This window comes from Mauremys reevesii, linkage group 2, assembly GCF_016161935.1.
Source record: "Mauremys reevesii isolate NIE-2019 linkage group 2, ASM1616193v1, whole genome shotgun sequence".
In the NCBI taxonomy this organism is placed as follows: Eukaryota; Metazoa; Chordata; order Testudines; family Geoemydidae; genus Mauremys; species Mauremys reevesii.
In genome coordinates, this window is record NC_052624.1 from 259,502,738 (window position 1) to 259,529,242 (window position 26,505).

Genomic DNA, 26,505 nt, shown 5'->3' on the forward strand with positions numbered 1-26,505 from the left:
TTATGGAAAACTAGAACAGAGATGATCCCAGTGATTACTGAAGCACTTGCAGCGATCCCTCAGGGTATGAATGAGCAGCTCAAAGAACATGTTAGGAGTGCACAACACCATGGTCTGGAACCTCCAGAAGACAGCACTCTTAGGACTAAGGGAATTTTAAGTAAAGTCAAAGGAGAACGACTGCATCTGAGCACGTAACATGCAGGAATTCTGCAGAAAGGTTAACAACACTTTTAACTACTCAAACCAACAGGATTTACAGGTGACTCATAGGGATAAATTTTAGACAATAGCTTTCCCCTTTTTATGCTTACAAATCTTGTATATTATGAAGGCTATTTGTTTAAAAAATCCCCACGATGTACTGAGGGATAATAATAAATAAATAACATAAATAAAATAAATAAAATAAAATAATAATATTAATAATATTCTGAAACTACTTAGGACATATGTGGCATCATTCCCAAGGGACAAATTCTTCCACTTGGCAGCCTGATGAGGAACCGACTGGGAAAAGTAAAAACAATGTATCCTCAATTTACGCAACTGACTCAGAGGAAATCCCTGCTGAATTAAGGAACCACTTCTGAAGCAGCAGAGCCAGGAGGCTCTTGCAGCTGCAAAGGCACTACTAGTAATCTAAAAATAATGCTTTTAGTTCATGTTTGATAAGATCCATGTTTCTTTCACAATCTGTCTACCCTGAACATATTTATACTTAAAAAAATAAAATATAGTTAACATAAGAACATAAGAAAGGCCGTACCGGGACAGACCAAAGGTCCAGCTAGCCCAGTATCTGTCTAACGACAGTGGCCAATGCCGGGTGCTCCAGAGGGAGTGAACCTAATAGGCAATGATCAAGTGATCTCTCTCCTGCCATCCATCCCATTCTCTGACAAACAGAGGCTAGGGACACCATTCCTTACCCTTCCTGGCTAATAGCCATTTATGGACTTAACCACCATGAATTTATCCAGTTCTCTTTTAAACATTGTTATAGTCCTAGCCTTCACAACCTCCTCAGGTAAGGAGTTCCACAAGTTGACTGTGCGCTGCATGAAGAAGAACTTCCTTTTATTTGTTTTAAACCTGCTGCCCATTAATTTCATTTGGTGGCCCCTAGTTCTTGTATTATGGGAATAAGTAAATAACTTTTCCTTATCCACTTTCTCAACATCACTCATGACTTTATATACCTCCATCATATCCCCCCCTTAGTCTCATCTTTTCCAAGCTGAAGAGTCCGAGCCTCTTTAATCTTTCCTCATATGGGACCCTCTCCAAACCCCTAATCATTTTAGTTGCCCTTTTCTGAACCTTTTCTAGTGCCAGTATATCCTTTTTGAGGTGAAAAGACCACATCTGTACACAGTATTCGAGATGTGGGCGTACCTTGGATTTATATAAGGACAATAATATAGTCTCAGTCTTATTCTCTATCCCCTTTTTAATGATTCCTAACATCCTGTTTGCTTTTTTGACTGCCTCTGCACACTGCATGGACATTTTCAGAGAACTATCCACGATGACTCAAATATCTTTTTCCTGACTCATTGTAGCTAAATTAGCCCCCATCATATTGTATGTATAGTTGAGGTTATTTTTTCCAATGTGCATTACTTTACATTTATCGACATTAAATCTCATTTGCCATTTTGTTGCCCAGTCGCTTAGTTTTGTGAGATCTTTTTGAAGTTCTTCACAGTCTGCTTTGGTCTTAACTATCTTGAGCAGTTTAGTATCATCTGCAAACTTTGACACCTCACTGTTTACCCCTTTCTCCAGATCATTTATGAATAAATTGAATAGGATTGGTCCTAGGACTGACCCTTGGGGAACACCACTAGTTACCCCTCTCCATTCTGAGAATTTACCATTAATTCCTACCCTTTGTTCTCTGTTTTTTAACCAGTTCTCAATCCATGAAAGGACCTTCCCTTTTATCCCATGACAGCTTAATTTACGTAAGAGCCTTTGGTGAGGGACCTTATCAAAGGCTTTCTGGAAATCTAAGTACCGTATGTGCACTGGATCCCCCTTGTCCACATGTTTGTTGACCCCCTCAAAGAACTCTATTAGATTAGTAAGACATGATTCATAGTTTCATTGATTCTAGGACTAGAAGGGACCTCGAGAGGTCATCGAGTCCAGTCCCCTGCCCTCATGGCAGGACCAAATACTGTCTAGACCATCCCTGATAGACGTTTATCTAACCTACTCTTAAATATCTCCAGAGATGGAGATTCCACAACCTTCCTAGGCAATTTATTCCAGTGTTTAACCACCCTGACAGTTAGGAAGTTTTTCCTAATGTCCAACCTAAACCTCCCTTGCTGCAATTTAAGCCCATTGCTTCTTGTTCTATCCATAGAGGCTAAGGTAAACACATTTTCTCCCTCCTACTTATGACATCCTTTTAGATACCTGAAAACTGCAATCATGTGCTTTCTCAGTCTTCTCTTTTCCAAACTAAACAAAACAACAAAACAAACCCAGTTCTTTCAGCCTTCCTTCATAGGTCATGTTCTCAAGACCTTTAATCATTCTTGTTGCTCTTCTCTGGACCCTCTCCAATTTCTCCACATCTTTCTTGAAATGCGGTGCCCAGAACTGGACACAATACTCCAGTTGAGGCCTAACCAGCGCAGAGTAGAGTGGAAGAATGACTTCTCATGTCTTGCTCACAACACACCTGTTAATGCATCCCAGAATCATGTTTGCTTTTTTTTCAACAGCATGACACTGTTGACTCATATTTAGCTTGTGGTCCACTATAACCCCAGATCCCTTTCTGTCATACTCCTTCCTAGACAGTTGTTTCTTAGTATCATTTATTTGTAGGGTGTTACACATTCACGGTCCATTTTTGTCAATTCCATGGTCATATGATTTTAAAAATCATAAATGTCATGATTTCAGATATTTAAATCTGAAAATTCACATTGTTGTAATTGTAGGGGTCCTGCCCAAAAATTGGGGGGGTCGCAAGGTTATTATGTGGGGAGTGGTACTGCTACCCTTACTTCTGCGCTGCTGCTGGTGGTGGCACTGCCTTCAGAGCTGGGCAGCTGGGGAGAGGCAGCTGCTGGCCAGGAGTTCTGCTTTGAAGGCAGAGCCACTGCCAGCAGCAGCATAGAAGTAATGCTAGCATGGTATGGTATTGCCAGCTTTATTTCTGCGCTTCTGCCTGCAGAGCTGGGGCTTCAATCAGAAGCCACCATTCTCCAGCCGCTGAGCTCTGAAGGCAGTGTAGAAGTAAGGGTGACAATACTGCAATCCCTTAAAATAACCTTAGGATCCCCCTGCAACTTCCTTTTGGGCAGGACCTCCAATTTGAGAAACGCTGGTCTCCCCTATGAAATCTATATAGTATAGGGTAAAAGCACGCAAAAGACCAGATTTCATGGATAGAGACCAGACTTCACGGTCCATGATGGTTTTCATGGCCGTGAATTTGGTAGGGCACTATTTATTTGCTTACTGCTCAAGCAAGAATGATTTAAATACCTTCAGAGGTTGGGACTAATTATAATGAGACTAAGATATAATGTATCGTTGACTGAATTTTAAAATTTAAACTGTATTATTGCCCACATGGATAAGAAAATGAGAATTTTCAAAACTCTTTTTGGAGTGCAAATGGCTTGAAGAGGAATAGTTTCTACTCTGAGTATATCTTAATTAGATCAGTTGTTTTCCTTTACTTACCATAGTGTTTTCAAAATTACATTTTCTCAGGTTGCTGATGGTTATTCAGAAGTTTTTTCAAAGTTTAAGTTATGCAAAAGAGATATATAATCCAATATTATAATCATTATTGAAAGCAATGTCTAGATATTTTTTCTCATAAAAAGAACAATATTTATTATGATCATTCAATAATATTATAATTGACTCTAATGTTTAGTTACTATGGTCACTGGAAGTATAGAAAAATCTTAGGCAGACAAATATATTTAAAAATTCAGCTTCCATGTTTCACCATAAACTGCAAACTTCTTTATTATGAAAAACTGCTAGGAAAAATTCTTAAATTGAAAGTATTAAATAAGGCATGTTCAAAATGGTGTTGATTTCATTAAACTTTCATTTCACAGAAAATAAGAAGCCCCCTCTACTCCCAACTATATAGAAATGTCCTGTTTACACAGTTTCAGAATGACATGTTTTGATTTTTCATTTTGAAATGGCTTTTTGTTGTCAGTTTTTGATTTTGTATTACCTTATATATTAATAGATAACAACATTGAAAAGGGTGAAATTGAATAAGAACAGACATACCAAACTGGTCTAGATGCTCCAGTAAGATTTGCCATACAAGAATAGGCTATGTTCCTTTTCTATTGACTTCCAACATCAATTTTAGAAGAGTAAATGTAATGACATCCCAGTATTATTTTGAGATTAAGTCATTGTAAAAAACACATGTGATTTGAATTATTGCTTCATTTTTGGAGTAAGCGCACAATTGTCCAAATTGCTTTTTGATAAGAGAGAATTCAGAGTCTGTACCAGTTCTTTGTGAACATGCTGCCAGTGGGTCAAATTTGGATACACTTTGTTTGATGGCTTAGTTATAAGTACACTCCTGTCCATGGGGTGAAACAAATCAAAACAGTCAGACTTTTTTTCATTTATCGTCTCAATCAAGAACTTTACCATAATAAATATTTTAATACGCTTATGCTGCTAATATTGAGGATACAATTCTGCAATGCCTTCCTTTTTTGCGTAGTGAATTTTAGCCACAGTATTAGTGTCATATGTTTTAGGGACAGATCATTAGCTAGTGTAAGTCAGTGTAGCATCAATGGATTTTCACCAGCTGAAGATCTGGCCCTTAGACATTTAAATACAAGAGAACCTAACAATATTTTTCACCAAATATATTCATTTTATGGTGAAAATGGGTCTGACCCAAAATGAGTTACTGGTCTTATTTTAATCAAAGAATGCACTACTAAATCACAAACAAAATATTTACTGTAATAATTTGCTGGTACTAAAACACTAAAAATATGACGATTTTGTTACAGACTATAAAAGCAGGAAGATAACTAAAGATGCATAATGTCATTTCAAATAAAAGAAGATTTTCCAGAATCAGTGCTGTTGATATTCATATTTTGTGTCAATTACTTAGCTTTGTAACAAAATTTAAAAAAAAAAGGCTTAAATTTATTTTGGTATTTTAACTACTGCAGAGGAGTACAAAGAAAATAAACACTGTGAGGGCTAGAATAAGTAGGGTTATGTTCATAATTTAGAGATGAAAGCATAACTCCTACTGGCAAAGGGAAGAGCATCATGGTAGTGACAAGAAAATGAATAGATCTATACTTTATGTCATCCAGTGGGTAGGCATTATCCCCTGGATGTACAGAGTTAGATTTCTAGATCTATAGTGATTAGTGCATAGAAAGATTTGCATCTAAGAACATATTGAAAAGATTAGGACCTTAATTAATGGGGGAAATTAATTTGGGAAGATATAATAAAAGATGGTAATGTTATCAAAGAAGTTTAGTCAGGTGCTGCTATTTACTCTCTTTCATAATCCAAATACAGGAAGTTGGGCAACAAATTCAAAATGGATACTCAGAATGTAGATAGCCTGAGGGAATTCATTGCTACAAGCTATCATTTAGGGCAAGAGTTTAGTTGGGCTCAAAAAAAGGATTAGGCACTAATTTGGATGAGAATATCCACCATTGCTAACTGATCAGCTCATCTTGCCAGAGCACTAACAATACACGCCCAATTCCTGAAAAAACAGCTTGTGAGTTTTCAGAATCTTTGGACAGAAATAAGGATGAAGGCCTGAACCAGCTGCATATCTGAACCCTTATTTTAGATTTAATATGGATCTGGATCTGAATATCATTTCATCAGGCAATCTCTAAAGACCAGCAGGACAGAGGTACCCATAATTCACTCTGGATTCTCAAAATAAAATAACCAGGTTTTCATTCAGATCATCATGACATGCATTCTGAACCTGATGTGCTGCCTTCTGTAAAGCTTTGCATTAGGTAAATCATGAAGGTGTGTGTTGGAGGGTTTAGGAATACTTTGCACGCATGTCATCAACTTTCAAAGCCAGCAGCCTATTTAAAATGACAGCAAACAGAGGAAAACTGAGCGAGATTACAAAGTGATCTAGCTGCTCTCTGTGATGATATACAGTATATCAAGAATTTCAATATAGGAAAGACTTACCACAGCTACTTTTCTAAATATGAAAACTGTCTTGACTGATGAGGTGAAAATGGAAAGCTACAGTGTTTTGTGAAGAGTTCCTGGCCATTTTTTTTTTCATATTACAAGAGTGGCTACCTTACATATCTCACAAGCTAAAGTAGTAAACATTTTGTTATTTACCTAGATGGACAGGAGGATAAGAATGAGTTTATTTGCCATCCTCACATAAATAATAGTCTGAGAAATAAGACAAAAGACATTACTATCCGGATCAAACACTATTTTTAAAAAATTTTAACAGGCTTTCATGTAGTTATGTACCATTTGTCTAATAGAGTAAGATACAGCATAAGGATCCTATCTTTAGACTTAGATATAGAGAATTTTGTGCCTGCAACATGAATGTAGCTATGTGGAGCGGAACCTCGAACACTATTCTAAAAGGATATAAAGTATGAACATAGTAAAACTAATTATCAAATATCTTAATTAAGTTTTTCAAATAATTTTTTCCCTAGCATATTGAGAAGTATTTTTGCATAACTGAGTACATCAATCTAATTCGGGGAATATGACTGATAAGTTTAGAAAAGAATGCTCTTACAATCTGCTCCTCTAAATGAACAAATATTAAATTAGCATGTTACACTGAATACACAAAATTTACTTTAGAATAAGCAAATGAAGATTTAGCAGTTCAGCTGATTAACATTGTTTTTTATGTTGTTTGTGTTACTTCAGTAATAATGATAATAAATTCTGGTTTTAAAAGAATTAATTTAGCTGAGAACCAGTTTAAAAAATGTAACAAGCTTGAAAAAAATCAACGGCAAATCAGTAACTTTTTAATACAGATAATTAACTCACCAACAGTGACATGAATCATGAAGTATCATTCATGAAAGCTGAAATACAGTGTATTGTTTCCTATCTTGATATATATTATGAAATAACTAGGGATATTACTTCTAGCATCATTTGTACACATAAGGTCTGCTCTTTTCAAATAGTACAAATGCCTAAATTAAGGAGGGTTTTTTTTTCTTTTACTACATTATTTTAAAAAGTCTAGTCTTTGTTTTTTCTATCCTGATTACACATAATGGACCACAGCTTATGTAGAATAAACTGCTACAGCACCACTGACTTCAAACAGAGCTATGCCATTTTACTGTGGTAGAGGATCTGGTCTAATGTGTGAAATTTACCTAAGTGCACAAAGATCACACAAGGCCTTCTGAGCCCCACTTGAGTCTCTATTGCGGGCCTAATAGTTCTGGAAGGTTTTGTCTATATCCTCTTCTTTGGATGAGTTTAATCTACTATGATAAAGGAAACTTTCTGTCATATTCCAATGCTCTTACAGTATATACTGCTGCCTTGAACAGCTATACCATGTAACTATAAACAGTGTTGAATTAACCATGTATCTTTTCCCAGTTATTTTCCAACAAACTGAATCAGCTAATTAAAGAGGTGACTTGATTCATCTGTTCTTTACATTAGTTTTATACCAGTGCAACTCAACTGAGGCCAACAACTACTGAGGCAGCTGTACAGAGGAACTACAGGGGCAGTAAAAGAAGAAACTTCTCAGAACTGCTACATCAACAAAAAACATGCTTGTGTGATGGGGTGTATAAAAGCCACATCAGGTAGGAAGGGGTTAAGGAGTTGCTCTGTGCTGCAGTGGTCCCATACCAATAAGTCACATCAAGAATGCATGACTACATTATGTAGTGAGACAGTGCATCTTGATTTACTGCATGGAGACACCCAGTGATATAATCAATGGCACTGTACTTTAATTTGCATGCAACAAAGATTAAATTTACCCAACAACATAATCAGGTGGATGAGTCTACCGTGGTTTTTAATTTTGATGTTCTGTATTTGGAAGTTGGTTTACATTTCTAATCAGCGAATCAATTAACATGTTGAAGTAATAAACCCCTTTACTTTAGCGAGGCTACAGTGTTGACGCGAGTAAAGGTTGCAGGACCATACCTACATATTCTCTCTCACTTTTACAGGCTTCAAAATGGCATCAGATTACTCACCATATTGTTGGTGGTTCAGAACCTTCTATTTCCAAGTAATCATATTTTTCTTCCATTTGAAAATCAGTAAATATGAGTGAAATGGTATCGCCAGGCTCTGCCACAATGGTCCATGTACAATCTGCATTATTATGATACTCATTAGGAAAATTGGGACTGGAGATCATGCCGCTGGATCCTCTCATTGTTCCTCCACATGCATCTTCAGCTGTTTAAAAACAAAATCACAACATTTTCAATAAGAAAAAAAATTATGAAGTGTTATTAAATCACTCCTCAAAAACCAATGCTATGAAAATTTAAAATAAACCTGCATGTGCTCCTAGAAAAAGTTTTAATCGTTTTAAGGGTTTATTATATATCATACTTACACTATCACACATATGCAATGTAGTCACTGCGTTCCAAATAGTCACTGCGTTGTTTAGTTTGTTTTGAAAATTAAATTAGTAATCCATGATTATTATTTTACCAAAAAATTTTAGAATCCTCTTTTGTGTGACTTTGATGAAAATTGTTCCCATTCATTCTCATGAAAAGTGATATGAAAAACATCAAATTAATATTATGGTTTTCTCTTCTGCTTCAGTCAGAACTGCTTTGGATCAAGCATATTACATCGCTACTTAGCATTTAGAGTTTGGTACATGTATAATGCAGCATTTCTCTTTGAAGGAAGTTATGTTGAAAAATAAGATTTTGTTAACAGGGGCATGAGTACTCTAGCCACCCATTGCTAATTGCATCATAATCATTTCATTTTGGTAGCTAATAGCTAGTGTCTTATATATGAATGTATAGAGTCTTTCTTCCATTGCCTTTTCACTGAATAACTCGTCACTGCATATCACTTTTCAGAACAATGCTGCTCATACATAGTACCTTCAATGTCATCACCCTGACACTTTTGTGCTCATGATTTTTACAGCAGAGCTATTTTAATGGAGAGGAATTTTTCGATAGATCACATATTTCAAATATCTCTACACATATGTTTCGTTCCTGCATATTTATTCTATTCCATAATTTACTCATGACCATCTTCTGGATTATGCAACATGCTCACATTGGTGAGGATTTACTTATACAAACACTGTCATTGAAATCAATTTGGGCTGCTCTTGTAGAAAGTGCTCTTCATGTGAGGGTTCACAGCAATTAGTGCAGTATGGTTTGAAACATGCCTTATCCATACTGTTGTCAAAAGTATTTTTTTTGAGCTAATAAAATACACTGAGATTGTACACTTTAAAAAATGGAAATACCTTTCTATGGAGAAATATCACGTTTTATCACAGAAATTCAAACTTCATGATCCAAATGTGTGAGACATACTAGCAAAGGAATCCCTGACTATGGTCAATTAAAGGGCTAACGATGAAATGAAAGCTGAGTTGGTGCCCGAATAATAGTCAATACTGCTGACAGATGAATGCCAAGATGAAGACACATTTATTTTTGAAAGAGTATATCATCATTAGTGCAAAAGCTTTTAAGACTTGAAAACACCTGCTCAGACTCACTCCTGTCAGGGAGAAAATCCCAAATGGCTGCCATGATCCCATCAATTGTGTCAGTTTTAGAAGTTTTAAAATCTTAATTTTGTTTTTTAAAAGTTCTGCTAAAACTTCTTTTTGATCGTATAAACAGTTTAACGGTAAAATATCATTTAGGAGTCAATCTGGCAAAGTGCCCAGCACTCTCAATACCCATTCAAGTCAATGGAAATAGAAGATGCTCATTGCTTCACAGAATCAGGCCCTTCCTCCCTGCAGGAATCCAATAGCAGGTGTGGTTGGGGAAACTTTGTCCCATGGGATTGTGTAGTGAAGCAGAAATTAGCAAAAGTCATAACAACTGTTTTTGTTCTACAGAAGCTAAAATGATTATTAAAATATTAATACAAGTAAGAGAGCAAGGAATTTACCAATTGTGTCTCTTCAATGAGGTTTGATTAGAATGCAGTATATAAGACCTGGGGTCAGCCCTTGAACAATGAGGATAAAACAAAACATTGAATAGCTGCTAATTAACTGAGCACTCAAACCTGGGCACTGAATGAGGGTGAGGTGCTGTGGGAAAAATAGCATGTGGTCATGTAATTAAAGACTATCATAATGCATATTGAGAAGGGGGCTGAATGAAGGTGGCACAGGCAGTCTTAATTCTGGCATTTCTTAATTTTTGAGTGTTTCACTTTCCAACACAAATAATGTTCTTTTAACAATTTATAATATATGGGTGACTGGGGGCATCTTGACCTTTGCATGTAATTCTCCCTTGAAACCATAAAATTCAGATAGCATAATTTCTTAGCTATCAGTCATAAAATAAAATAAACAAAACAGTCAACAAAAGTAAAATAAGTTGACATCCTGGCAGTGTGGGACAAATCCAGCAATGGTATATGAGGCAGAAAGGAAGAGAGAGGAAAGATAATCAACTGGCAAGGACACTAGCCTGGACTGTGGGAGGCCAAGCTTTAATTTCCTGCTCTGCCACAGATTTCCTGTATGACCCAGGTCAAGTCATTTAATGCTCTGTGCCTCAATTTCCCCCTCTGTAAAATGGAGAACTGTACTCTAAGTTGCCAAAGTAACAAAAAACCAACTCAGTCTGCTACATATATATGATTGATTATAAAAGTCATGGAAGTTAAGACACAAATATTCAATTAGTCCAAACAAAAAGGTCGATATTAAGCCTCCAAGAGGCGACTGGACCAGAAATTAATTAATCAAAATTGGTGGCTCTGAAATTAGGACCAATTGGTGTACAAAATAATGAGGGATTACCCCCTGGTGTCTGAGCTTTGGGTTCCTGCTCTCCCTCCCTCCCTACTGTGTCATTTTCCTTCTCTTTCTTACCTCTTTCTCTTTGCCTTCCGCAAACCTGCTAAGACTGTATCTTTTGGAACTTTGCTATTAACCTGTGATCACAAAGGCAAATAAAAGGAATGTCTGAAACAGCCTGATGCTTGTACAAGTCTGTCAGGCTGATAGACTGTGCACTGTGCTTGTTTCTCCAGCAATGAAGTTGCAAGTAAGAGTCAGCATCAGAGACAGAAGCTTCATTTTCTATCTTTGCTGATCTTTTTCATTCCCATTTGTGTGTGGGAAGCAGAAGCTAACTTTAACAATGAGAGCAGCTCCAGTCCATCTCAGCGGTTTGCCCCCAAAAGACAATTATTACCATCTTTAATACCATCTAAAAGGCTGTCAAACCGAGATGGGGAGAGGGTTCCTTGCAAAAGCTCTCTACACGTGAAGGGAAAGGAAATGCGGTATTCTTAAAATGAAAGACTTACTTACTACTTGACATTTAAAATATGTTTACTGCATTCCTTCTTTTCTGTACCTTTAGTAAAAGGTGATTTTTTAATAGTGATTGTTGCCATGGGACACAGCAGGCTACAGTCTCTATTCAAAACACTGAATCATGTTTATCTGTACAGGGTTGTACACCTTTGAGACTCTGGGCTCATTTATTTAATTAAAGAAAAGATTAAAGAGTGTGTAAAAATCCCACTCTACATTGTAAACCAAAAACAAAACAAACAAAAAACAGACTTGTTTGATTTAAAAACTTGAGAAATGTGATGCAAAAGTCATAGATGGAAAAATGTACAGAATTCTAAGATGACATTTTTGCAGATATACTTTTGTGATCTTAACCATATGTCAAAAGGGTAACAATTCTAAGTGACATATAAGGGAGAACTTGGCTTCAACAGGTTTTTTGAGCATACTGTATTTAGAATTCAAATGAAGATTTACTTGAATATGTATGAGGCTTGTAATATGGAGGAATTACCTGTTTATTACATCTGCATTACCACAGCATCTGAATGGACCAACGTTATCAAAATTCTAGTGGAGCTGTTTTCTTTCTGCTGGGCATTGCTAGGTTACCATTTTGGTACTAGCTTTTGTATCTGTTTTTTTTCTGGCTAAATCATAGGAATGAACTGGCAACTCATGCTTAGTGAAAACTGTTATCTGAAACTCTTAAACTTTGTTTTCCAATTCCCCTAACTGGTGACCCAAGTTTGAGTTCACAAGCATTGTAGATGTCATAGCTGCCACTGACCACAGATACAGGCACTGAAGAAAACTGCATCACTATGTGTTCAAAAGCATCTTTCTCATGGTCTCCCACAAGCAATTATGATAATGTGTTCAGCAGCTGGAATAGAATAATCTGGAAGTACTTTTTAATTAAAGCAGTTCCTGCTGCTGTTTCAGATCCTTTAAAGTTTACCAAGTGAGTGGATGTTCCTATTCCTGCTGTCTCGTGTGAAGAAACTCCTCTGTAGCCAAAGTCATGCAGTTTGTACTCCAGTCCTTCTAAGCTGCCAGATGTCTCTAGCAAATACTTTGCCAAATTTTTCTTCTGCTCCCTGGAATTTTTCTTCTGCTCCCTGGAATATTGTGGCCAATATTGTGATTGGATACCATGACTGAACAAGAATAGTCCACACAAGAGATCTGGTTCCTGGACACTACAGTGCTAATACGCGATGGTCACATAAACACCACCCTATACGGGAAACCTACTGACTGCTATAATTACCTACATGCCTCCAGCTTTCATCCAGACCACATCACATGATCCATTGTCTACAGCCAAGCTCTAAGATACAACCGTATTTGCTCCAATCCCTCAGACAGAGACAAACACCTACAAGATCTCTATCTAGCATTCTTAAAACTACAGTACCCACCTGCTGAAGTGAAGAAACAGATTGACAGAGCCAGAAGAATACCCAGAAGTCACCTACTCCAGGACAGGCATAACAAAGAAAGTAACAGAATGCCATTAGCTGTCACCTTCAGCCTCCAACTAAAACCTCTCTAGTGTATCATTAAGGATAAAATAAATAAAAAAATCTACAACCTATCCTGAAGGACGATCCCACACTCTCACAGATCTTGGGAGACAGGCCAGTCCTCACTTACAGACAGCCCCCCAACCTGAAGCAAATACTCACCAGCAACAACACACCACACAACAAAAACACTAACCCAGAAACCTATGCTTGCAACAAAGCCCATTGCCAACTCTGTCCACATATCTATTCAAGAGACACCATCATAGGACCTAATCACATCAGCCACACCATCAGAGGCTCATTCACCTGCACATCTACCAATGTGATATATGCCATCATGTGCCAGCAATGCCCCTCTGACATGTACATTGACCAAACCGGACAGTCTCTACACAAAAGAATAAATGGACACAAATCAGACGTCAAGAATTATAACATTCAAAAACCAGTCGGAGAACACTTCAACCTCCCTGGTCACTCAATTACAGACCTAAGAGTCGCAATTCTCCAACAACAAAAACTTCAAAAAGTCCAATGAGAAACTGAAGAATTGGAATTAATTTGCAAACTAAACACCATTAAATTAGGCTTGAATAAAGACTGGGAGTGGATGGGTCATTACACAAAGTAAAACCTATTTCCCCATGCTAATTTTCCCCCTACTGTTACTCACACCTTCCAACCAACTGTTGGAAATGGGCCATCCTGATTATCACTACAAACGTTTTTTTTTCTCCTGCTGATAATAGCCCACCTTAATTGATTAGTCTAGTTATAGTTGGTATGGCAAGATTTTTTCATGTTCTCTGTGTATATATATCTTCCTATTGTATTTTCCACTGCATGCATCCGATGAAGTGGGTTTTATCCCATGAAAGCTTATGCCCAAATAAATGTATTAGTCTGTAAGGTGCCCCAATACTCCTTGTTCTTTTTTCTCAATCCAGTTAGTGAGCCAATAGCACTCTGGATCCATGTTTTCTACTGTGAAGAGTACATTTCCTCTGGGAATGACTGAGCCTTTAGGAACAGCCTTTACTTCTATCAGAAGATGCCCTTCATACTTCTCAAGAATATAGTTCCATCCTTTTTCATTGAAGACATCATCTTGAAAATGCTCTCTGTATACCTCTTTGGCTTCCTGGATTTTCTCTTTGGTTATCACTTTGCCTTTTAAGTACTTATTTAGAATGTATTGCAACCAGTAAAAAATGGTGTCTTCATATTTCACCTTCTTTAATCTGGTGTTCTCAGTCTTCTTTTCATGATATTCAAAGTAAGAATAAACTGTGCTTATATTAGGTGGATATTGCTTATAATGTGTAACCTTGTAGGAGTCAAGCAGGATGTGGCAAGCAGGATGTTGAACTCTGTGCCTGCCGCTGCATGTTCCATCTTGCTGAGCACAATCTGCCGCTGCCGTCATGAGCAGGGACAATCACAAACGGGCTGTGCCACCGCCGCCGCCGCCTCCCCTCGCAGCCAAGAGCCTCCTCAAGGGGTAGACTTCGCTCCTTGCCCAGAATTTCACAGTTCAGGGTAACTGTATTTCCTGTTGTCCAACAAGGGCACTCAGTTTTAGGCTTCTAGTTCCCCAGCCATCACCTCTCTTGGATGGAGACCCGCATCCTTGTCCCTCCTGACTGGGTTTTTCCCATGATGCACAGTTCCCTGGCTACACTGAGAGTTTCCCAGCATGACAGACTGCCTAAGCATGCCTTCCTTTGCTTTCTCCTCAGAGACATTAATCAGTGTAATTGCCCACAGTTAAAAGTTACTATACAGCCCTTTCTAAGCAAACACATTTATTCTTAAGGTGAAAACATATTAAACATTTCTATAGAGAAAACATATTAAAGACAATAAAAGAACCTATTTGGAAGCTAGTAAGCTTACCAAAATCACCCCTAGCTCTGCCAATGGCTCTTACAGGTGCTCAGCTCTTCAAACTCCACCAAAGGGTTCTTCAGAAAAATCTGTGAGTCACTGCTTGATATAGTTTGGGCCTTTGATTTTGAGACACCCTGGGAACAGGTGATTAGCCCCTCTCCTCAGGGGGTAGCTTCAGAGGGCTGAGTTTTTGCACAATTGGCAGTGGGGCAGGGGAAATTTGCATTCACCTGCCCTGAGATATTTTCCAGGAAATCCACTTCACACATACTGTCCCCAAAGCTATTCTTGCCTGCCATATTGTTCAATATAGTCCTTTGGACATCCTGGCCCACAATAATACATAACCTTTGCATTTAATACAGTGGACTCCAAAGATACTTAAACTTAACTCAATAATATCCCCCTAAGATATTTCAGGAGATTGACACAGCCCAGAACTGCACTTTTTATTTATTTTATTTTTATAAATGTATTTATCTGCTCTAGTTTCCCTTTTTTCTTTACTATTCCATTTAGTTCTTTGCTTTAACCAATAGGTGCCATTGATACTCATGCCGATACTACATAAACATTGGGCTGGAAGTTTCAAGAGCAGCAGTGATCAGAGAGGGTCAAATTTAGCACTGATGTAGACCTTATGCGAGCTCATTGACTTCAATGGAATTAAGTGAAATTGCATGGAATGTAAATCGGGGCTTAATTCAACATATGGAGTGCATCATGCCGCCAAATCTACCTAGGTATTTCCACTACATTGAACAGTTATAATTAACTGCATAATTCACTTTGGCCTTGTTAAAAGAAAAACTAAGATGATGAGTAACAACACACCTCTACCTAGTTTGACTGTATTCTGGACTTCAGAACAAATATACAGCAAGCAAGGAAAGAGTTTGGTACCTTTTCTGGTTAAAAAAAAAAAACACATGTAAAGAAGTGTGTGTGTAAGCAAGGTGTTCACACCATACCTAGGCAACTCTGATGTGGCTGCCACAGTAACAAACAACCCAGCCAGGGAAGCTGAGGGCATTTGAAAGAGTTAGACTGAACTCCTCCATCATACTGATCTCTGTCATGCACTATGGATGAGATTAGATGATTAGGAGATTAGGTGGACTCTGTCTGCTCATTGTACTTAGGGCTGGGTCAAGCCCGCAGTCTCACCCCTCTTATTCTTCCAATTTTTAGAGACAGTATTAAATTATAGAAAAGTTAGCAAAGTAATCTTAAAGGACTATACACTTCTGCTGCCTCTTAAGCATTCGATAGTGGTATTAATTTTAAATATTACTCTTGAAACTCTACATACAATAAGAGCACTTAGGTCTTATAATGTACTTCTCCTCTGAAAATCACTAAGGACTTCACAAAGGAAGGAACATATTAATAACGTACGAAATACTGGGTAGACAGAGGCTCATGCACACACACTCAGGGTATTTTCAATAAGCTCTATTTCTAGTTTGACATATACCAGGGCAGATTCTGCAGTGCACTGCAGCTACTTTATGCTGTACCACCAGTATAAAGCATCTCTGTAGATGACATGAAAGGAGGATCATCCTAATGGAAGGGGAAATAACAGAAAATTGGCATAATGGCTCCTAGTTGGCACCCCTCCGCAGCTAGCATAGGAGGCCAGGCTGGGGCATTCACACACACCAGCCATCCCTGGCTGTTGCACTGAGCTTTCAAAGCCATTGTCAGCTGGTGCAACTCAAAGCACCGAACGGGCTTCTCTAATTTATAATGAGGGATGAGACTGGGAAACAGCTAGCTCATAATTGGCAACCTGTGCACCACCAACCCCCGAGCCATACTGTGTGCTCCTAGGCTGCAGCCAATGAATTACACCGCACAGTACAATGGAAATTACAATACTCAAAAAATAAGTAAAACTACTGTATCTTGGTATTTTTAAAAGAAACTTAGAAATCCTAACACATCCATACAGTGCACACGTACCCCTCTACCTCTCGCCCTCCAAAAGAAACTAAAGTATGTTTATTTCTGAGATGTCCTGTCAATCTGGTCTCTAAGTGCCAAAAATTTCTGTTGGACAAAAAAAGAGAATAGGATAAAAAAATTAAACAGATCAAAATCAGACGTATCCCTGAACAATGTGATGCTGTTTTCCCTGAAGCCTTATATTTAGCATAAATTAATATATAAACTAACCACTTATGCGTATAAAATACATTTGTGTAATATGAAGCACAATTTTAAGTATTTTCACATGTTTTGAAATGAAAGCTATTTTGTTTTCCTTTCAGTTCATGATTATTTGATTAAATGAAATAGGATGGAGATGAGATATAATTATGTAGATTACACTTTTTGATATTTTTCCAAGACTATTACCCTTTAGCTGTAATCTAGATTCTGACAGTAAAAGTGTTTTGCTATAAAATTCTATCAGTGTTTATCTAAATAAAATTTGCAAACAGCGATCACATTTAAAATTTGAAGTCAAGGGTAAAGAAAATGAAATTATCACCTCGAAGCAGTAACTTCCTTGGCTTCTGAAAGTAAACATCATTGTCCGTCTGTTACAGAGTCACCATGCACACAGATCTAGTTAAGGTTATCCCAACACTTCTATTGTAAATACAGGAATTTTGGAATTTAGCTCTAAAAATCACTCTTGGCTAGAGATAAGCCCAGAGGGTCTCCACCTAGGTATGCTTTTATTTAAAAAATAATAATAATAATAATAACAACTGCCCTCTTCTTTTAAGTGACAGAAAATACGTTAAAAAAATGGAATGTGCTTCTCACTTTGTTCTTGTGAAATTCAGAATTGGCTTGACTGGAGCAATGCAATTGGGAAATCATTTAGGGCCCAATTACTTTCCTCACCCCCATCCCTGGGGGAAAGAAAAAAAAAAGCTCTGTGTACCTTTAGGTTTCAGCTGGTCTTTGTACACAACCAGGGCAATGACAGTTGCACAATAGTCTGCTTTTTGGATTTTTCACAGGTCTTCATTTGCAGGTTTGCCTCTGGGCAGCTTTCAAAGATTTGCAATTCTGCCAAACTTGGTCACTGTTTACCTACTACACATGTTCATATGCATCCCCACCCCCATTTCAGGCCTTCTGTGTACTTTTCCCAGGAAATGCTAATCAGAATTATTTTTTCTTAATTGGTTGGATCATCATTATGAACTGTAGTTAATATTCTGGTAGCAAAGAAACTAAACTGGTTGAAGCTGAAATCTCCACACATTATAAAAGACATAGGTTTGCTATATAGGAAAATGGCCTCGGTTCTTATGATCTAATAATGACAATTGCAACACAAATTATGTATAAAAGTACTCAGGAAATAGAGTGGATTAAAATGTACTGGAACAATTTGTAGTAGTGATTGCAGCTTGAGCTGTTTGAAGCCTATTTGCATGGAATTGGAATGTATCTGTGGGTTCAGTTGACTTGCACTTCATTTACTATTCACTTGGAGATTAGCTTTATATATATAATATATATAAACAAAAAACTCCAAGTGAAGCCAAAGAGTGAACTCAGGTCCCAGCCAGCAAACTCTAGGCTTCATCTGGATCTTCCACAAACAGTTAAATGGTCGACTATCTGAACCTGTGTTTTAGATGACCTGGTTGCACGGCCCACTTCCCTATCCATCCTCTGAAAGTTTTTCACAGGAACTGGCTACCTCTTTAACCCTCATTCAGTAGCAGCAAGACCTGGAAATGATCCTCCAGCTCTTCTGCTGCTCACACTGTGCCTAGTAAACCTCAGAATTCTGCTCATGATAACAGTGTCTCCTATTAGCGAAGAATTCTTTTATCATGAAAGCATTCTGGAGTTCATCACAGCAAATAATAAGGTAAATGCATTAGAGCGGCTGGAAATAAATGTCTCAGTCATGGTGTTGAATTATGGGGAGGGAACCCAATTTTTCTGAAAAAAATATTTCCAGGAATACCGATGGTAGCTGGCCTACAAACAATACCAATCCTACACTCTCAAAGACTCCAGGTGAGAACAGTGGGCCTGCTGGCCTCTTCCTGAGGAATAAGGACTGAGCGGGCCATACCCAAAGAATCAGACGGACACAGAAGTAGAATGTCATCAGTGCAATGTCGGAAGACACCCAAAATATAAAAGAGCACAAAAGCCTATATATATGTTGTCAGAAAATTGTTTTGAGTGATGCAAAGAGAGGGTCTCAAGGACTTTTAGGGAGGGAGAGTGGGAAGGAGGCTGGCTTTAATCCTCAGAGTTCTGGTGAATTTCAGTTAAAAGTACAGGATTACATTAAAACTATGGCTAGTCAAGGTTTTTCTTAATAAAAAATGTGTTATTAAATGAAAATTGTCATAAGAAATGTCAGCTTTCTGCATAAGATTTCAACTTCATATAAAAAACACTGGATGCCCAAAAACCACCTTTCCCCCTCCCCGCTACATTCTGACCAGTTCTAATCAAAACCAAAAGAGCCTGTGGGCTTTCAATACAGCCACAAGAAATGTTAGGACACTATCAAAATGAAATTGTTCAGACATTTTATTTTACAGGAAATTTTGACTTTTCATTCCATTTTGGAATTTATTTACTTATTTTATAAACACCTGTTTGAATTGCCCATGGAACAGATTCTGATTTCTAAGCAGCTCTAGTAAATTTTCTTTCTGATCAGAATTTCCCTATAATTTATGGATACAGAAATAAAATCATGAATATAATTAGGGCCCTACCAAATTCATGGCCATGAAAAACATGTCACGGACTGTAAAATCTGGTCTCCTTCCATGAAATCTGGTTTTTTCTGTGCTTTTACCCTATCCTATAAAGATTTCATGGTTGAGAACAGCGTTTCTGAAATTGGGGGTCCTGACTCAAAAGGGAGTTGCAGGGGGGTCACAAGGTTATTTTAGGCTAGTCACAGTATTGCCACCCTTATTTTTGTGCTGCCTTCAGAACTAGACAACCGGAGAGCGGCAGCTGTTGGCCAGGTGCCCACATCTGAAGGCAGTGCCCCACCAGCAGCAGCACAGAAGTAAGGGTGGCAATACCATACCATGCCACCATTGCTTCTGCACTGCTGCCCTCAGAGCTGGGCAGCCAGAGAGTGGCAGCTGCTGACTGAGGGCCCAGCTCTGCAGGAAGCAGCACAGAAGTAAGGGTGGCAATACTGTACCATGCCATCCTTACTTCAATGATGCTGTTGGTGGCAGCTCTGCCTTCAAAGTTGTGCTCCCAGCCAGCAGCCACTGCTCTCCAGCTGCCAAGCTCTTCATAGTAATATTATTACAATAGCAACAAAGAATCCTGTGGCACCTTATAGCCAGTAAAGTTCATCTGCAAATTTGACACCATCAGCTCAGGATTAAACAAAGACTTCTGATTATTACAATAGGATTATGGCATAACTATGATGTATTTCATGCAAGACAGGTCATGTAAGATATCATTTAAAAGGTTATGATTCACTGAATATGATTATCCTATTTGTATGCATGTATTATTTTGGTATCTGAAGTTAGGAATATTGTCTATGCATTTATTACACCTGGATAATGCCGACTAGGCAGAATGCAATCAGTCTAGATGGCTGGCTGGGAAGGACCATTAGGGAGAACAATAGGTCTTAGAAAAAGCCAATCTCTCACCACAGAGCCTTCCTGAGGACTCTACAAACAGCCTCCAAGTCATGGCTGCTATGACTCTACAGGGGCATGTGATCATATCACCTGGTACTGGGCTCCATCTTGGAATACCAGTGTTTTTCTACAGAAACTTGTGGGACCCAAGCTTGGAGACAAAGGCTTCCTGCCATATGCAAAAGCTATTTAAGGCCGGGCAGTGACATCATCAAGGTTCTTCACTGACTCCCTGCCCAAAGAGACTCCTGAAAACACCTGAGGAGGAAGGACTGAACTGGGGGGAAGGGCTGAACCCAGGCTAGAGGGATTTCTAGCCTGTGAAAGGAATACCTGGGCTTTTAAGGTGCAAGTGCAGTTTGCCCATTAATAATCTCTGCAACTGGCTTTAATCATCATTTAGGGTGAGAATTTGCTACTCATATCCAATCTCTTTAGTATATTATGCTTAGATTGTGCTTTTGTTTATTTGCTAGGTAATCTGCTTTGATCTGTTTGCTATCCCTTATAATCACTTAAAATCTTTTGTAGTTAATAAATTTGTTTTGATTTATCACAATCCAGTGTGTGGAAGTTATAACTTGGGGTAAAAAGCTGTTCTATATTTCCTCTCCACATTGTGGGAGAAGGCGGAGTTTATGAGCTTACGCTGTACAGATCTCTGTGCAGCGCAAGATGGTATAATTTTGGGTTTACACTTCACAGTGGGTGTGCACCTGATAAGAGCCCTACCTGTATCGACTTCCCATGCAGGGGCTGGTCAGAAAGCCTGCCTGCATGTTACTACAGCTGGGTGTGTCCCTACCTGTGTGCTGGTGAAAGTGTGAGACCGGCAGCATGTCTGCAGCTTGTCACAGCATTACAGTGTGAATGGGAACCCAGGCTGAGAGGTCAGGATGCTCGGTGGTACCCCAGTTTCAGGTGGCACCCGGGGGTGGGAGTGGACCCGTCACACCTACCACACAGTATGGTATGCTAAAGTATAAAATAGGAATGTGAGATTTGTCTAATTGGGAACATATGTCTTCTACCTTGCCCATTTTGATGTATTTACATTTGAACAAATCTGATTTAAAATCATTCAGTTCAGATTCTGTATATTAAAAATGTATATTTTAAGAGTGGCTCAGTTTTATGCCCCATACTTGTCCAATGCTCCACCTGCCTCCTGGCACCCTCTCAAACCCTAGCATTGGTCCACCTACTGCTTAAACTCCCACCTACCACCTCCACATTCATGGTTGTAAATGTGTACATTTTTGGAATATTTTTACATTGATTCATCTGCTCCGGAAACAATTATCAGAGTGAGATGAAAAATGTTAACATTTTGATTTTATTGTTGTTGACATTTTGAATTTCAGTTAAATAAGGGATAAGCAATTGCAAAATGGCCTAAAGACTGCTTCATATATTTTATGATAAGCATTGTTGGTTGCAAAAAGCATTGTCCAAAATATGCTAGTTGTAGTTATAGTGCTCAAATGAAGTTCATGTCACTGATACAACTATATAATATTAAAAGTGAAAAATCATAAAATTCTATTTTATGATATGTGTTACTCTTTACATCTTACTTTGACGTTGCTGTTAACTTGGGCCATGAAAATCACTGTAGTCAATTTCACTACAGGTTGATAGTGCTGCAAATGTCTTCATTTCAAACACTGCAAGGGATAGTGGTTTGTGTATTAAAAACACCTAATTAAAATGTCCAAACATTTCTTTTGAATTTAGGTTGTACTAAAGTTTGGTTTTACAAATGGAGTTGACAGAGTCTTGCTATGGGAGAAATTTTGCCCCTGTGTTGACTGTCTCTCTAAAAAAGACTACAATGTATAAAGCATACATAAGTGCATTTGAGATCAATATAGACCCATGTTCAGGTTGAGCTGGAGCATGACTCAGCAATACTGAAATCTTGTGAGCTGTTCTCATGTGATTTTGCCCCCAAAATAGAAAGACTCTCATGACATCAACTGTCTTCAAAAGATTCCTGCCAGGCTGGGCCAAAATCTTATGAGAATGAAGTATCCTCATGGGATTTCTGCTAATTTGGGCTCGAATCATTTCAACTCTTAACAAGGGAATAGTCCCACTGAATGGAACGTTAAGTACATGTGTACATGGTAGCAAGATCAGGGCCTTAGTCTGTATCTGAGTCAGATTTGAAGAACATGCCAGTTCTGGTTTCGAATCTGACCCAAAACGAAAGCCATACACTGGGACCTGAGCGGGGGATTTAGTCCAATTCCTTGAAATGTGGGAGGTAGGTGGGAGAGATAAGATTTCTGTTTCTTCATAGAATCATAGGCTATGTTATCACATCATTTTGGAGTGAGTGGGAATGAACCTCCCAGCTGGGGTTAGTAGACATGTGGCCCTCACACTAGAGTTCTAAAAATGGCTGTATAGACAGTGTTTTGAATAGCAGTTCGGGGAGTGGTCTTCAGGGCCAGTACTGTCAATATGGTCTGGGAGGCTCAGTCCCAGTCACTCCAGACCTAGACCATACTGGACAAGTGTTTGATTATCCTGTTCTTAGAAACGTTGGATGAGAATTTTTTTCCTAATATTCAACATAAATCCCGCTGGTTGCAGATTAAGGCTGTAACATTATACTCCACATTTTTTTTGAAAATATGCTTGTGATAGGAATATGATATAACTAAGCTGTACTTTATGCAAAATGGGCCTTGTAGGGTATCTTCAGAAAGGTTATGATTTACTGAATATGATTATCCTGTTTGTATGCATGTATCATTTCCGTATCTGAAATTAGGAATATTGACTATGTATCTATATTTTAACTATCTTGCATGGTGACAGGTTTCAGAGTTGTAGCCGTGTTAGCCTGTGGCAGCAAAAACAACGAGGAGTACTTTTGGCACCTTAGGGCTTGTCTACACTTGCGAGTTACAGTGCATTAAAGCAGCCCCGGGCTCACCAGCTCACTCCCCGTCCACACTGGCAAGACGTGCAGAGTGCTCTGACTCCATCCCTGGAAAAATCATGGAACAGGTCCTCAAGGAATCAATTCTGAACCACTTAAAGGAGGGGAAAGTGATCAGGAACAGTCAGCATGGATTCACCAAGGGCAAGTCATGCCTGACTAACCTAATTGCCTTCTATGAGGAGATAACTGGCTCTGTGGATGAGAGGAAAGCAGTGGATGTGCTATTTCTGGACTTTAGCAAAGCTTTTGATACAGTTTCCCACAGTATTCTTGCCAGCAAGTTAAAGAAGTATGGGCTGGATGAATGGATGGTAAGGTGGATAGAAAACTGGCTAGATGGTCGGGCTCAACGGGTAGTGATCAATGGTTCCATGTCTAGTTGGCAGCCTGTATCAAGTGGAGTGCCCCAAGGGTCGGTGCTGGGGCCGGTTTTATTCAATATCTTCATTAACGATCTGGAGGATGGTGTGGACTGCACCCTTAGCAAGTTTGCAGATGACACTAAACTGGGAGGAGTTGTTGATACGCTGGAGGGTAGGGATAGGATACAGAGGGACCTAGACAAATTAGAGGATTGGGCCAAAAGAAATATGACGAGGTTCAACAAGGACAAGTGCAGAGTCCTGCACTTAGGATGGAAGAATCCCATGCACTGCTATAGACTACGGACCGAATGGCTGGGCAGCAGTTCTGCAGAAAAGGACCTAGGGGTTACGGTGGACGAAAAGCTGAATATGAGTCAACAGTGTGCCCTTGTTGCCAAGAAGGCTAATGGCATTTTGGGTTGTATAAGTAGGGGCATTTCCAGCAGATCGAGGGATGTGATCATTCCCCTGTACTCAGCACTGGTGAGGCCTCATTTGGAGTACTGTGTCCAGTTTTGGGCCCCACACTACAAGAAGGATGTGGATAAATTGGAGAGAGTCCAGCGGAGGGCAACAAAAATGATTAGGGGGCTAGAGCACATGACTTATGAGGAGAGGCTGAGGGAACTGGGATTGTTTAGTCTGCAGAAGAGAAGAATGAGGGGGGATTTGATAGCTACTTTCAACTACCTGAAAGGGGGTTCCAAAGAGGATGGATCTAGACTGTTCTCAGTGGTAGAAGATGACAGAACAAGGAGTAATGGTCTCAAGTTGCAGTGGGGGAGGTTTAGGTTGGATATTAGGAAAAACTTTTTCACTAGTAGGGTGGTGAAGAACTGGAATGGGTTACCTAGGGAGGTGGTGGAATCTCCTTCCTTAGAGGTTTTTAAGGTCAGGCTTGACAAAGCCCTGGCTGGGATGATTTAGTTGGGTTTGGTCCTGCTTTGAGCAGGGGGTTGGACTAGATGACCTCCTGAGGTCCCTTCCAACCCTGAGATTCTATGATTCTATGATTCTATGACTCCACGGCTAGAGCGCTCTGGTACTCCACCTCGGTAAGTGGAATAACGTTTGCTGCACCCCCACTGGAGCACCACGGCGCTGGTGTGGACGAGGTGTTGCATTACTGTGCTCTGATCAGCGTCTGGAAACGTCCCATAATCCCCTTAAGTCAAGTGGCCACTCTTCTCATTGTTTTGAACTTGCTGTAGGAATATAGATATGTCGTTTGAAAGCTCTGTTTCTGACTGCTTATCTGCTCCCAGACAGATAAGTGTGCTCCGAGACAGATTAGTGTGGAATGCTGTGTGAGAGAGAGAGAGAGAGAGAGGCGGGAGGGAGGTGTAGGGAGGTCTGCTGCTGTCTGAACTTACAAGACAGCATGCTGACATGCTCTCAGCCCCCCCAAAACCCACTCTCTCTCCCCCCACATACACACAACACACTCCCTCTCACACTCCACCCCACCCCCACCATTTGAAAAGCATGTTGCAGTCAGTTGCATGCTGGGATAGCTGCCCATAATGCACCACTCCCAATGTCCAGTTTATTTAACCTTTCCTCATAGCTGAGATTTTCTAAACCTTTTATCATTTTTGTTGCTGTCCTCTGGACTCTCTCCAATTTGTCTGATTCTTTCTTAAAGTGTGGTGCCCACAACTGGACACAATATTCCAGTAGAGGCCACACCAGTGCTTAATAAAGCAGAACAGTTACATCCCATGTCTTATATATGACCCTCCTGTTGATTCAAGAAAGACACATTTCATTCTGGAGTGCATTTGCATCACATCTACTATAATTCTTCTCTGCAGTACTACTGTGTAACCTGTTATTCCTCTTTTCTAGTTTTGTATTTTGTAGTATTTTCCTATTTTGTAGTTATGCATTTGATTTTTCCTTCCTATGTGTAGTACTTTACACTTGTCTTTACTGAATTCTATCTTGTTGATTTGGGAACAAGTCTCCCAATTTGTAAAGGTTGTGCTGAATTCTAAACCTGTCCTCCAAAGTGCTTGCAGCTTCTCCCAGCTTGGTGCCATTCACAGATATCATAAGCATACTTTCCACTCCATTAGCCAACTCAATGAAAATGTTGAAGAGGACAATACCCAGGACTGCACTATACATGTCCTCCCATTTTGCCAGCAAACCATTTCAACCAGCTTTGAACCTACCCCATAGTAACTTCATCCAAACTATATTTCTCTAGTATACGTATGAGAATGTCATGGGGGACTATGTCACCAGCCTGTCATGTCTACTGCTATCCACCTGTAAAAAGGCCAAGCACCTCTTGCTGGACAAGCATAGCTCTGCAGTTACCTGCCTCAATTTCCCCTTCACAGGCTCCCAGGACTATTCCACAGAGGCTTATGTCCAATAACAACCCCCCTTCTTGGGGACTGCTTTATTAATACAAAATGAAATCAACCCAAAGTAAAGTCTGTTCCACCCAGTCTCCCACTAAGCACAGTCCTTCTCTCTCAGTTCTGTCTGGCTTCAAGCCTCTCTGTTAGGCACAGGTATGAGCATTTCCCAGGCTCTGCTGAATCAGTCTCAACCCTTGAGT

General features: G+C 39.1%; 1 protein-coding gene and 1 pseudogene across 2 annotated transcripts in view; both read right to left on the bottom strand.

Annotated features, from left to right (window-relative positions):
• The window catches only part of CSMD3 (CUB and Sushi multiple domains 3), a 1,158,685-nt gene that overhangs the window by 846,065 nt on the left and 286,115 nt on the right, over window positions 1-26,505 (bottom strand). For both annotated transcript variants that reach the window (XM_039525141.1, XM_039525140.1), the window contains exon 5: window positions 8,268-8,475. In XM_039525141.1, coding sequence (XP_039381075.1) covers window positions 8,268-8,475 — 208 coding nt within the window. The remainder of the gene's footprint in view (window positions 1-8,267; window positions 8,476-26,505) is intronic.
• Window positions 12,249-14,493, bottom strand: LOC120399254 (annotated as a pseudogene).